The following is a 12,806-nucleotide window of genomic DNA, read 5'->3' as shown; positions in this document are numbered from 1 at the left end:
AAACAGAAAACAGAATAAAGAACACAACATTATTAAGAAATAAATTCCAGGGCCAGGGATTTAGCTCAGTGGTGCCACCACCTGCCTCATAAGCGCAAGGTCCCAAGTTCAATCCCCAGTACCAAAAAAAGAGAAAAGAAATAAGTTCTGCCTTTTTAGTTATTACTTAGAATACATTTATATGTTTATAATTTTGCAGTTAGAAAGCGTTTCATTATAATTTGTAGCAAGGCATTGTAGCAGAGGCTATGTGTGAGGCTGAAGTGGGAGGATGCTTGAGCCCGGAGTTTGGGGCCAGTCTGAGCAACATAGTAAAACCCTGTCTGAAAAAATTAAAACTGGCTGGGTATGTTGCCTGTAATCCCAGCACTCAGAAGGCTGAGGTAAGAGGATCACGTTCGAGGCCAGCCTGAAGTATGTAATGCTGCCGTATCTCCAAAGCAAATAACAATAAAATAAAACTATTTTGCTTGCTTACATCATCAAGCTATCATGCTGACTAAAAGAAGACCCAGGCATATTTTCTTGGGATGGGAAAATGCTGCTATAAAGAATTAGAGACACCACATAAATTGAAGGGCAGGAATATTTAAGAAAAAATAATTTGTAGGATTTATTGTATTGTTAAGATGAATTTTTTAATAAGTTTGTGTTTTCTTTAGGACCATCCAAAGCACCAAGTTTCTGGTATAAGATACCACCCCAGACTCAAGGCTCTCGATCTGTACGGCTTATATGGAAGGTAAAAAAAAAAAGATCTCATTTACATTCTTTTATATAAATATATTTTGATGGTATTATGAGTACAGGCTTTTTTTAACACTTCAATTTTTATTCATCTTAAATCAGCAAAGGCCTTCAAAACTATATTTAATAAATAGAAGCCCAAAGCTTTAGAGTAAAAAGCAGTCAGGTTCATCATCTGCAAATAACCCCTCACAGGTCTTCAGCACAGTTCTGTGAGAACATAAATTCTGTACAAAGAAGAGCTCTGTTCTGCACTTCATTGAATTTACTAGGGTGTTTCATAGAAAATTATTAATAAAGGTTTGGGATAATCAAAATGTGTGCTGATAAATTGGTACGTGAACAAACATAGATCTTATTAAGAAAAATAAGGAGAAGAATACTCAAGCATAAACAATATAGGCAAAAGTGCAGAATTCTGTGCAGAATGAAAAGATGACAGTGGTGCTCCTGGCCTTCATTCAGTTGACATATTTTACTCATCCTGTAGTGAATACTGTATTACTTTACTACTGAGCGCAAAGTAAGTGTGCCTGTCCCTTCCATTTACATGTTTAAAGGTTTAACGTAATGGCAGAATTTGTGAACTTACTCAAGATTTATAAAACAATTTTTTCAATAAACTTCCATTGAAGGCACTGCCTCCTTTTGAAGCCAATGGGAAAATCTTGGATTATGAGGTGACTTTAACAAGATGGAAATCACGTTCACAAAATTTCACAGTTAATGACACAGACTTGACAGTGAATCTCACAAATGATCGCTATATAGCAACACTAGCAGCAAGAAATCTGGTTGGCAAATCAGATGCATCTGTTTTAACTATCCCCGCCTGTGACTTTCAAGGTATGTGTCTTTGAGATGGATCCTGATTTGAGGATGAATAAAGATGATTAGATATAGACAGAAATCTCATTTTAAAAACATACTCTTAAGATTATCTCCTCACTATCAGGGATGATCATATTTTTAGAAATCAGCAGGCAACTTTCATCAAATATGTGAAGTACTTTTATCTCTCTGTAGCTTCCTTAAACTTTGCATTTGAGCCTTTTCTAATTACTTACCTGGTTTTTAAAATATTTCAAAGTTTTGAGAACCTTCTATGCTGTGATGTAAATATATTGTTTATAGCTTTCAAAAAGGACAAAATAGCAGTTGCAAAAGGAAAACATTTGAAGAATTTGGGGATGGCAAGGATCTAATTTGAAAAATAAATTGACTCCATACATGTAAGTTATAAAGTACTTTTATAAACCACTTGCCACATGTGGTGGCACATGCCTGTAATCCCAGCACTCTGGGAGGCTGAAATAGGAGAATGGCAAATTTAAAACCAACCTGAGCAATTTAGCTGCTTAGTGAGACCCTATCTCAAAATAAAATTATAAAAATCTATGGCTAGCCGGGCATGGTGGTGCACGCCTGTAATCCCAGCACTCAGGAGGTTGAGGCAGGAGGAGACCAGTCAGGGATACATAGTGAGTTCCAGGTCAAGCTCAACTACATAGTGAGACCCTGTTTCACAAAAACAAAAAAGAAAAGAAAAGAAAAGGAAAGAAGAGGGGAGAGGGGGGCTGGGAATGTTCAATCCCCAGTACCAAAAAAATAAAGTACTTCTATTCATGGAAATACATGTTACATGCTACAAAACTTGATAAATCATGGGTTTTGGAAATGACTATAAAACATTAAAATTTCAAAACTGTAAATGTTCTTTTTTTATGTTGGCATCTTGTTTTAAAGCTACTCACCCTGTAACGGACCTTAAAGCATACCCCAGAGATAACATGCTTTGGGTAGAATGGACTCCTCCAAGTAAGGCTGTAAGGAAATACATAGTTGAGTGGTGTGTGTTATCAGATACATCACCCTGTGTCCCAGACTGGCAGCAAGAAAGCGGTACCGTCCATCGCACCTATTTAAGAGGTACACCTGGCCAGATGCACTTAAATTGATATTCCTTTTCTAACCCATTTAGATAGATTTTTCTTTTGCAAATTCTTTTCTGGTTTACAGGCATTGTGTGTGGTCAAAAGACCCAATTATCGTAACCCCACCAATTCTAGATATGTTATTTTTTGATAATTTGGAGGCATATAAAGAAGTACTGTGTTTATGATAGTTTTTTTAACTGTGGGGGAAATAGCACTAATTCTTCTTTTTTTCCAATTCCTCTGACAAGCCGGGTCCATTATGCATTTCCCTACATCTTACTTAAGGGCATTGTGCTCATCAGGGAGCCTTCGGAGAATTAGGTATCTGAGAGTCGTCAAATTCTAAGTAAAACCAGAATAACTTGAGATCTTGTTTTATATATAAATCCTGAATATAGATGCAGTCACTTCTTATATTAATAATATAAATATTTTTACCCACTGTATCAAATTGCTTTTATAAACAGTTTCACTCTGTTAAGCTTGAGTCCAGTACACAAAAGGCAATGCCAACTTAGAAAACTGCAGTTTTAAAAGAAAACTATCATGAAATTTACTGTGAATATAAATAACAAAGTTAATTTGAATTTTTTGATAGGAAAAAAATGCATACTCTGTTGTTTGTACTTTAGGGAAGCTAGTGGAAAGCAAATGTTATTTGATAACAGTTACTCCAGGATATAGTGATGGACCAGGAACCCCTGAATCCACAAAGGCATACCTTAAACAGTCTGGTAAGTTCAAGCACCTTTTCTCTGAAGAAAGTAGTTTAGCATTAAAGACATTTTATGTCTGAGATAAAGATGCATTTCATGTTCATAGAATTTCTTTCTAAGGAATTTTCTAAATTCTACTGATTTCCATTAGAAAATACATTTATTCTGTTACAGCACCTTCCAAAGGACCTATTGTTCGGACAAAAAAAGTGGGGAAAAATGAAGCTATCTTAGAGTGGGACCAGCTTCCTGTTGATGTTCAGAATGGATTTATCAGAAATTATACCATATTTTATAAAACCAGCAATGGAAATGAAACTGGTAATAAAATCATCAGTTATTAATCAGCTTTTTCCTTAAGTTTTTAAATATTTAATTTGTACCATAGTATATTGTAAGTCTCATTATAGTATATATTATCCTCAGCAGACAGCTGTAAATATTTCTGTGGTTGTGTTCATGGCTCTATTTTCTCATTTATTTACTTTTTAAATAAATTTTATTTTATCCCATTCCCCCCTTAAGCCCCCTTCCCTCCCTATGTACAAAGGCTTTGTTTCCATTTTTTCCTTCTATTTTAATTTTTTTTCTTGTCTTTTTCTATTAAAAAAAATACAGCATTATGCTTAGAGAAGAATATTATGTCAGAGTTATAAAGGTTGTTTTCCAAGAAAAATACTTGTATTCCTTTTTAATACTTTCCCAATGCCCGATACAGGACTGATGAAGCAAAAACATTGAATAAAGCACAGGAATTTTTTTATTTCTTCCAGCTGTGAATGTAGATTCTTCCCACACAGAATACACATTGTCCTCTTTGACTAGTGACACACTGTATATGGTACGAATGACGGCATACACAGATGAAGGTGGAAAGGATGGTCCTGAATTCACTTTTACTACGCCAAAGTTTGGTAAGAAATAATGAAATTTGATCTGTATTTCTTTGTTTTATATTTAGACTAGAAATGGACTTTGTATTCTGAAGTAGTTTTAAAGTGTGCCTTAAGGGATAGGAGTATAGCTCAGAGGTAGACCACTTTCTTAGCATGCACAAGGCTCTGAGCTCAATCCCCAACACCACTTACTACCAAAAAAAGTGCACCTTTGATTCATAGAGATGAAGCAGTCATAAATTGTGGTTTTTATATTATTGTTCATCTGGTTTCATGTTTTCTCACCTTTTTGTTGTTTTATATGTTGTTTTGTTGTTTTATTGTTTTATTAACTGTGTATACACCTATATCTAAATCCCAGAATAATTTACATATTTTTCTGAGTGGGTTCATTTTTCCCTGGGTCACATGAGTTTAGTTGCTTTCCCACTTTTCTACTGTTGTTTCTTCCTTTATAGACAGCGTACCAGAAAAACTAGTTCACTGTAGAAGCTCCACTTCCTGCCTGCAGTTCATCTTTAACTTACTGAGATCAGGCTTTCAACCACCTCACTCTTTGAAGACTTTAGTCATCACAGCCAGTCCGTGCTTTTTTATTTTTACCTCTTTTCTATTCTGATTAGCATATTGTCCTTTTCTTTGTTTTTCTACTAGCATTTCCCTCGATCTCCACTTTTCCTGGTGCCTCCTCTTATTTTCCTTTTCTGCTCAAGTTTTACAGGGTTTATATTCCCCTACACTGTGCTTTTGGCCCAGTTTCTCTGCCTGTTTATACTCTTTCTTTGTCCATGACTTCAACCATCCTCTTCTTTCCCAAATACATTTCTTTGTCCCACGCCACAACTACCAAGCTCTTTACTAAAGCCAGAAATACTTAGATGTGATCTCAATAACTTTCTTCATATTTTTCCTCTCACATAAGCCAGTGTCACATCGTATTGATCATGTCAAATTACCATGTGTGCCTCCCCTTTCGTAATCAGTTTTGTCCAGAAACCCCTCGTAATTCTCTGCATCTTTTCCTATCTTTTCCAAATGCTTTGCCCTAGTGTAGGTCTTTACTTTCTCTGGTTTTGCCTGTTCATTTAGCCTCCTTAAAGAAGACTTACACTGCATTCTTTCTTGATTTCACTATTTGAATCATTATAGAAATTACTTTATTTTCTTGAGACTGTATTTGTAACTGTCACCCATAAAGAATAACAAGGAGAATGAGAAGTAGTAATCTCCTAGCTCTTTATTGGTTGAATGATTGCCAAAGGAGAGAATGAATGGATGAATGACTTTAAATAGATAATAAAAGGTCCTGAACTTCCCTATTAGGGCCAATCATTAAAGTAGTTTCTGGGCTAAGATTAGTCCCATGTGGTAACAGTAGTAAAATAGATATTTTAACAGTAGTACTTGAAATAAAATATTAGAAGAAATAAAAATTTTAAAATATTTTCCCTAGTTGCAATATAGAGAATTTATACAGTTTGAAATGCAAACAGGAAGAAAATTCAGTTCCAGACTGTCACCCAAAAATAACCAAACATTTTTGGCTTTTTTCTATGTATACATTCTTTTAAAAAAATAGATCATGCTTAGTATGTTTTAAATCTTTTTTTATTAATAACATGTTCACCATGCACAGTGATCACATTTATCATGGGGAATTTGCACTTGTACATAATATGGATAAACTGGAGACTAGGTAAATGGATGCATCTCAAGACCATAATCTTAAGTGAAATAAATCAGACATACAAGTTTAAATCTTGTATTGTTTCTCCTGTGTGAGAAACTCAAAGAGTAAATAAGGAACAAAATGGAGGACAGATATTGGGAAGTAGAAAGAACACGTTCAAATGGGAAGGAAACAAGGGAAGGGTAGGGGAAGAGGAGGAAGAGAAAGTAAGTTTTTTAAAAAGAAAGAGCGTGAGAGGGAATAATGGAAATAGTATTATTTCATAATCTTTAAAAAAGTAACCCTACCTGTGGCTTCCATTATGGGTCCTTCACGTGGCATATGGGTCTTGCCCCAAAGGATCTCACAATTTAGTTGAAGAAATGCAGGCAAAAATAAATAAAACAAATAGAGAACCAGTTGGGCTATGTAAATACTAAAGAGATGGAGAAGGTTATGTGCCAGAACCTTAAAGTTAGAATGTAGACAAACAGGAAAAAAGAAAGACATAAAATGGCAGGAGTAAAGGCCCAATACACAATAACATAAAACCACAAGTTTTGCATTCATAAAAGATAGCTTCTGCCTATGCCTAAATTAGATTTGGCATTCTGTATTTGAGGTCCTCAGCATTCCAGAGTTAATATTTGCTCATATTCCCAAGCATTGTTCTGATTTCTAGATTGCTACTGAGTTTTGTGGGATGTAGAGTTACTTACAAAGTAAGTACGCAATATGTGACTCTAATATTTCATATATTTGTCCTGTAGAAGACTAATTAAAAGATTTGTCAAGGGGTTTTGGGTAAACTGTGGTTCAGCTTCCAGCACCAAAAAAGCAGGGGTGAGTGGAAGAGTTAATTAGAAAAATAATCTACATTATTCATCCCAATTAATGATTCATTTGTTTAGTAATTAGTCCTCTTTTAAATGCAACTAGGATTAGTAGGGTATATTTTAGGCTTATTACATGGTTAAATTACTGTGTAAGGTTAAATAGGATATGATTTGCCAAGAAGAGAAAGGAAAAATTGAAGTCTGAAAAGGCTCAAAACAAAATTAGAATGATATTGTATTATTTCTCCTCTGTGTCTATGCCAATTATTTCTTATCACAACCTCTCTTTTTTAGCTCAAGGAGAAATAGAAGCCATAGTTGTACCTGTTTGCTTAGCTTTCCTATTGACAACTCTTCTAGGTGTATTGTTCTGCTTTAATAAGCGAGACCTGTAAGTACCCATATTCATATTTTTTGCATTTTTCCTAACTTCATAGAGCTGTAACTTATACATGAAGTAAAATTTATCTATTTTAAGTTCATAGTTTGAATTTTGTAATTATGTGTGAATGTAAACCACAGTCAACATAGAGAAAATTTCCATCACCTAAAAAGTTAGCTTGTTGCTTTTTTGTCATTGATCCTCTCCCTTAACACTTACCCCAAGCAATTACAATCTTTCTGTAACTATAGCTTTATCTTACCTAGAATTTCAGGTCCATGGAATCAAATAGTATGTAATATTTTGTGTGTGATATTTTTCACTTAGCATAATATTTTTGAAATTTATTGTATTATTGCTTATAATAATATTTTTCTTATCACTGAATAGTATTCTATAGAATGGATATGTCAAAATTTATCCATTGGTTGTGGAATTTTTAGGTAGTTTAATTTTTTCTGTTATGTATGATATTGCTATGAACATTCACATACAAAACTTTTTATGGGCATATGTTTCATTTATCCTGAGTAAATACCTAGGATTCGGAGTGCTGGGTCACGTGGTAAGTGAATGTTTTAACTTTGTAAGAAACTGCCGAACTTTTTGAGTGGCTGTGTTTCATATCATCATCAACACTTGGTACTGTCAAGAGTTCCTCATTGTAGAGATTTTTTTTCTAAAAGTGAATGTATAGGATTCATAGTGGTTTTAATTTCCATTTCCTTGATTAATTAGTAGATCTTTTCATGTGTCACATGTTTTCTTTTGTGATGTGTCTATTGAAATATTTTGCCTATTTTGCAGTTGTTTGTTTTATCAGTATTGAGCTATGAGAGTCCTTTATATGTTCTGGTTACAGAATTTTTGTCAAATATATGTTTTTTAAGTCTCTGTCCCAGTTTATGCGTTGTCATTTTAGTTTTAATTTTGAAGTCCTTTTATCAAGTATTTTCCCCTTGTAGTTCCTGGCTGTTATGTCCTGTTTAAGGTATTTCTTCCTGATGTACTTTCAGAAATATTTTCTTCTGTTTTATTGAAGAGGTCCAGTAAGGAGACTTTTTGATGATTTGGTTATTGTTTTGAGACAGGATCTCTCTGTTGAGTTCACACTGACCCTACCTAAACTCACTGTATAGCCCAGGCTGGCCTGGAACTTACGGTGATACCCCTGCCTCAGCCTCCCGAGTTCTGGGATTATAGATGTGCACCACCACACCCAGCTTACAATACAAGTTCAGTAGTTTTCACAGAATTTCTCAAGTTTTAACTCCTGTCTGTAATCTCCCGAGCTAATTTTTGTACATGATATGAGATCAGGGCCAAGACTTTTGCCCAACACATAGCTCTAGTTCTAACATCATTTGTTTTGAAAAGACCACCATCATTTTGTTATTAAATTGCCTTAGCACTTTTGCTAAAAAAATAAAAAATCAGTTGTCATAAAAGTCTATATCTATTTCTAGACCCTCGATTTCATTTCATTAAACTGTCTTTCTTAAATACGTCAATATGACATTCTTTCTTGTTATAAAAAATCAAATTTTATCATTTTATTTGGTATCAATGTCAACATTTTTGTTATCTGGATAATTTTAATTGGCAAGTAAATATTTTTGCTTTTGTTTTTGCTTTTGTTTTTGAAGGAGGTGTACTGAAATTGTTGTAGCCTGGATAACATTTTTAAGTGGTTTTTTTGCAGGATTTTATGTGAGAATTTTTTAAAAATTTGAACACTGATTAGCCTTTTTAATAATTTTTCCTTATAAATACATTAAAATCCTTATGTATTTTAACAGTATATTTCTATTGGTTACAAGAAAAATAATTTGTTTAGCTTTGGGTAGAATAGGGTTTTTTTGTTCTTTTGGTTAATTGGTTTGGCTTTTAAGATTCTTAGATAAGCTGTTTAGAAATAGGGAGTGTTGTTTACTACATGCAGTTTACATATGCCATGCTTCTTCTCTCTTCAGAATTAAAAAGCACATCTGGCCTAATGTTCCAGACCCTTCAAAGAGTCATATCGCCCAATGGTCACCTCACACCCCTCCAAGGGTAAGCTCAGCTGCTTCTGAGTTGTTCATAATGAACAGGCATAGTAGGATATATTTACAGAGTTCATCCAAAGATTCAGGGTGAATCGAAAAGTAAATGAAAATAAAATAATAAGTGAAAATTGCAGTCAGATTTTACAATAATACCCACATATTCTGGTGAGTATCGGCATGGTATATTTAATATTCTTAATTCTATTCAGTAAATACTACAACTTTTGAACTTGAAAACTGAAAAAAAAAAAAACTTTAGGTGCTAAAATTACTTCATGATGGTAACTCTTCATATAGACATTTTTAATTGTATTAATTATTAAAACCTGTTTTAACAGTTAAAGTGATTTTGGAAAACCTACACTTAACATCTCAAACTCAAAATATACCTCAAAGGGGAAATCATTTGTATTTATTATCTTCAAGTTTTCTTTACAGATAAGAATGTGTTACATATTTTCAGATTCTATAAAATTTTAGTCATTCAGATTTGGCTTTTCATAGTGTTTCCTTCCTTTTCTATATAGTTAACCCTATGCTGCCTAGCAGAGGCATGAGATAATAAATACTATTTGTATTTTTGTTTGTTTGTTTTGAGACAGGGTCTCACTGTGTAGCACAGGCCAATCCTCCTGCCTCTACTTCCCAAGTGCTGGGATCACAGGTGTGCACTGCCACTGCCACCACCTCTGCACCTCGCTTAAAAAGTATTTGTAGACCTTCAGTTTATTCCAAATGCAATACCAACAGTATTGATTTTGAAATTCTAGGAAAATTACAGACTACTTCTGACACCACAGACTCTTTAGCCCATTTTACCTTACGTTATATGCAAGTCAGGTAGTTGACAGTGATTTAGTAACATGACCACACCACTGGACATTTCAGAGATGCATTAATTCTGTTCTAAATTAACACACAGCATAGGTAATAATACATTTTCTTTCTTTCCTAGCACAATTTTAATTCAAAAGATCAAATATATTCAGATGGCAATTTTACTGATGTGAGTGTTGTGGAAATAGAAGCAAATGACAAAAAGTCTTTCCCAGAAGATCTGAAATCATTGGACCTATTCAAGAAGGAAAAAATTAGTACTGAAGGACACAGCAGTGGCATTGGGGGGTCTTCATGCATGTCATCTTCTAGGCCCAGCATTTCTAGCAGTGATGAAAATGAGTCTGCGCAAAACACTTCGAGCACAGTACAGTATTCAACTGTGGTGCATAGCGGCTACAGACACCAGGTTCCATCAGTTCAAGTTTTCTCAAGATCCGAATCCACCCAGCCCTTGTTAGATTCAGAAGAACGGCCAGAAGATCTACAGTTGGTAGATAATGTAGAGAGTGGTGATGGCATTTTGCCCCGGCAACAGTATTTCAAACAGAACTGCAGTCAACCTAAAACAAGTCCAAATATTTCGCATTTTGAAAAGTCAAATCAAGCTTCATCGGGCAGTGAGGAAGATTGTCTTAGACTTAAACAGCAGCAGATTTCAGATCAGATTTCACAGTCCTGTGGATCTGAGCAAATGGAAATGTTTCAGGAAGTTCCTGCAACAGATGCTTTTGGCTCAGAGACTGAGGGACAGGTAGAGAGATTTGAAACAGTTGGAATGGAGTTCACAGTCGATGAAGGAATGCCTAAAAGTTACTTACCACAGACTGTAAGACAAGGTGGTTACATGCCGCAGTGAAAGACTAGTTCCTCTTACTACTTCAGCAGTACCTATAAAGCTAAAAATATTTTATCTGTGATCTCAGATAAAAATAATCTTCACTCCTTGAAGATGATCTTTGCCCTTAAGGATAAAATCTCACTTGGGCTATTTCCATTCCAGAATATCTGGGATTGCACTTTAAGCACTACAGAAACGGACTTTATCCTCTGAATACTGAATAATTTTGTGTTCTTTGTGACTGTTTGCACTGAAGAAAATTGGCTTATCTGAAATTATAAAGTAAAACTTGTGTTTTCCTACACAGAAGACAGAGGTTTTTAAACAATGATCAGTGATATACTGTACTTCAAACAGCTATACTGTTTTTTGATTAGAATAATCATCAAAAAGTAGGTTAAGCATGGTTAATTAAAAAAAAAAAAAGTGGCAAGGCCTGGATCCTCTACTTCAGCTGCCCACAGAATTTTTAAAAGAGGTCCATAGGGCTTAACTACCTGAGCCTAGCTTTTGAGGTCTGACAGAAAGAAATGGTGGGAGCAATTATAGTTTAAAAATTCATCATTTTCCTTCTCTTGGTAATGATGCTGCAACTTGTTACTGAGAAAAGGAAGTTAGTGCTTTACCTTGGCAGATTATATTCAGTTTTTTAATATGTAATTTTTTATATCTCACTAAATTTTTAAAATTTACTTATTATTGACAACTTCTTTGAAGCGTCATCTCACAAATTCATTAGAGTGCCCTCCCGAGAGCTAGCTATAAACTGCACAAACTGTCCTAAGCATTTAAAAAATAGCTATTTTTAAAGATTTAAATTAACATTTTCCCTGTACCTATATAAACATCATTGACCCTTGTTAAGACTTTAGAAGATTTGGTTGACAAAGCTTTATAACAATATGTCGTCAGCCTAAAACGTATTTTAATTGAATATTTTTTTAAGAATGCCAAGGTTGAATTATTTTTCTTTTGAGGTGTTTGTAGCAAACTGAAGAGGACAGTATTCATAACAAAAACAGAACTCCAAAATACACATATTGATCTTAGTAAATATCGCAGCTAGCAAATATCCTTACACCTAATGAAGAAGTAGGGTTTGTGCCCCCCCCGGGGGGGTAGTTTTGCTTTTTGTTTGTTTTCCTTTGAGACAAGATCTCACTGTGTTGCCTAGGCTATCCTTGAATTCCTGGGCTCAAGCTGTCTTCCTGCGCAGCCTCCTCAGTGGCTGGGACCACAGGCGTGTGCCACCACACCCAGCAGAAGGTAATATTTTCATGACTGCCGGTATCTTAAACCTTTTTCTTCCAGTTATTTTCTTCAGGGGAGAAGTGAGTCAGGGTTTCAGGGTTTAACACTAAAATTTCTAATGCGTTTATGCCATCCTCTCACTATAACCTGTGACATGGACGAAAGATAAGATGCTGAGTAAAAAATTGTCACTCTTTATTAGTGATTGACTGCTACCACCAAGAAAATTCAGAAGAAAAATTTTTTCTCTTATATTTAAGTTGCAGAAAACAGACAGACTTATAGTAGTTTCTAGAGGTTATTAAATAATAAAAGCTGAGAAAAATTAATATGCATTTTCAGTTGAAATTCTACTTTTTACTCTTAGAATTTTGTTACTATTAGACTTCCTGTTATATTTTATTTTTTGTACTCCTTCTTACATTTACATAGTGCCTAATACTTTCCTGACTTCTTTCACATATACAGTCTTTGTGAGGTGGTAAATGCTTTATTCTGATAGATCCAGTTTTCTGCTTTCAGCAAAACCAACATTAGACTGGTAAAATTACGGGATTAGACATGGATGAGGAAAATAAGGCACAGAGAGGTTAAGTAGGGGCAGAGAAACCCAAACTCACACTACAAGACAGTGGCATCACCTCTT

At 34.6% G+C, this 12,806-nt stretch overlaps 1 protein-coding gene across 2 annotated transcripts in view; it reads left to right on the top strand.

Moving 5' to 3' along the window:
- The window catches only part of Il6st (interleukin 6 signal transducer), a 42,660-nt gene extending 30,098 nt beyond the window's left edge, over window positions 1–12,562 (top strand). Inside the window, exons 8-16 of one of the 2 annotated variants that reach the window (XM_010626893.3) lie at window positions 663–742; window positions 1,383–1,593; window positions 2,494–2,676; window positions 3,317–3,418; window positions 3,575–3,721; window positions 4,174–4,314; window positions 7,096–7,192; window positions 9,157–9,238; window positions 10,187–12,562. In XM_010626893.3, the coding sequence (XP_010625195.1) occupies window positions 663–742; window positions 1,383–1,593; window positions 2,494–2,676; window positions 3,317–3,418; window positions 3,575–3,721; window positions 4,174–4,314; window positions 7,096–7,192; window positions 9,157–9,238; window positions 10,187–10,927 (1,784 nt within the window). In that variant the 3' untranslated portion in view covers window positions 10,928–12,562. The remainder of the gene's footprint in view (window positions 1–662; window positions 743–1,382; window positions 1,594–2,493; window positions 2,677–3,316; window positions 3,419–3,574; window positions 3,722–4,173; window positions 4,315–7,095; window positions 7,193–9,156; window positions 9,239–10,186) is intronic. The other variant, XM_033760951.1, reaches the window with a different exon arrangement.
- The last annotated feature ends 244 nt before the right edge of the window (window positions 12,563–12,806 follow it).

This window comes from Fukomys damarensis, unplaced genomic scaffold, assembly GCF_012274545.1.
Source record: "Fukomys damarensis isolate Sample0158 unplaced genomic scaffold, DMR_v1.0_HiC HiC_scaffold_1, whole genome shotgun sequence".
Lineage (NCBI taxonomy): Eukaryota > Metazoa > Chordata > Mammalia > Rodentia > Bathyergidae > Fukomys > Fukomys damarensis.
Note: the sequence above shows the minus strand (reverse complement) of the source record. Positions and strands in the feature narration are given on the sequence as shown.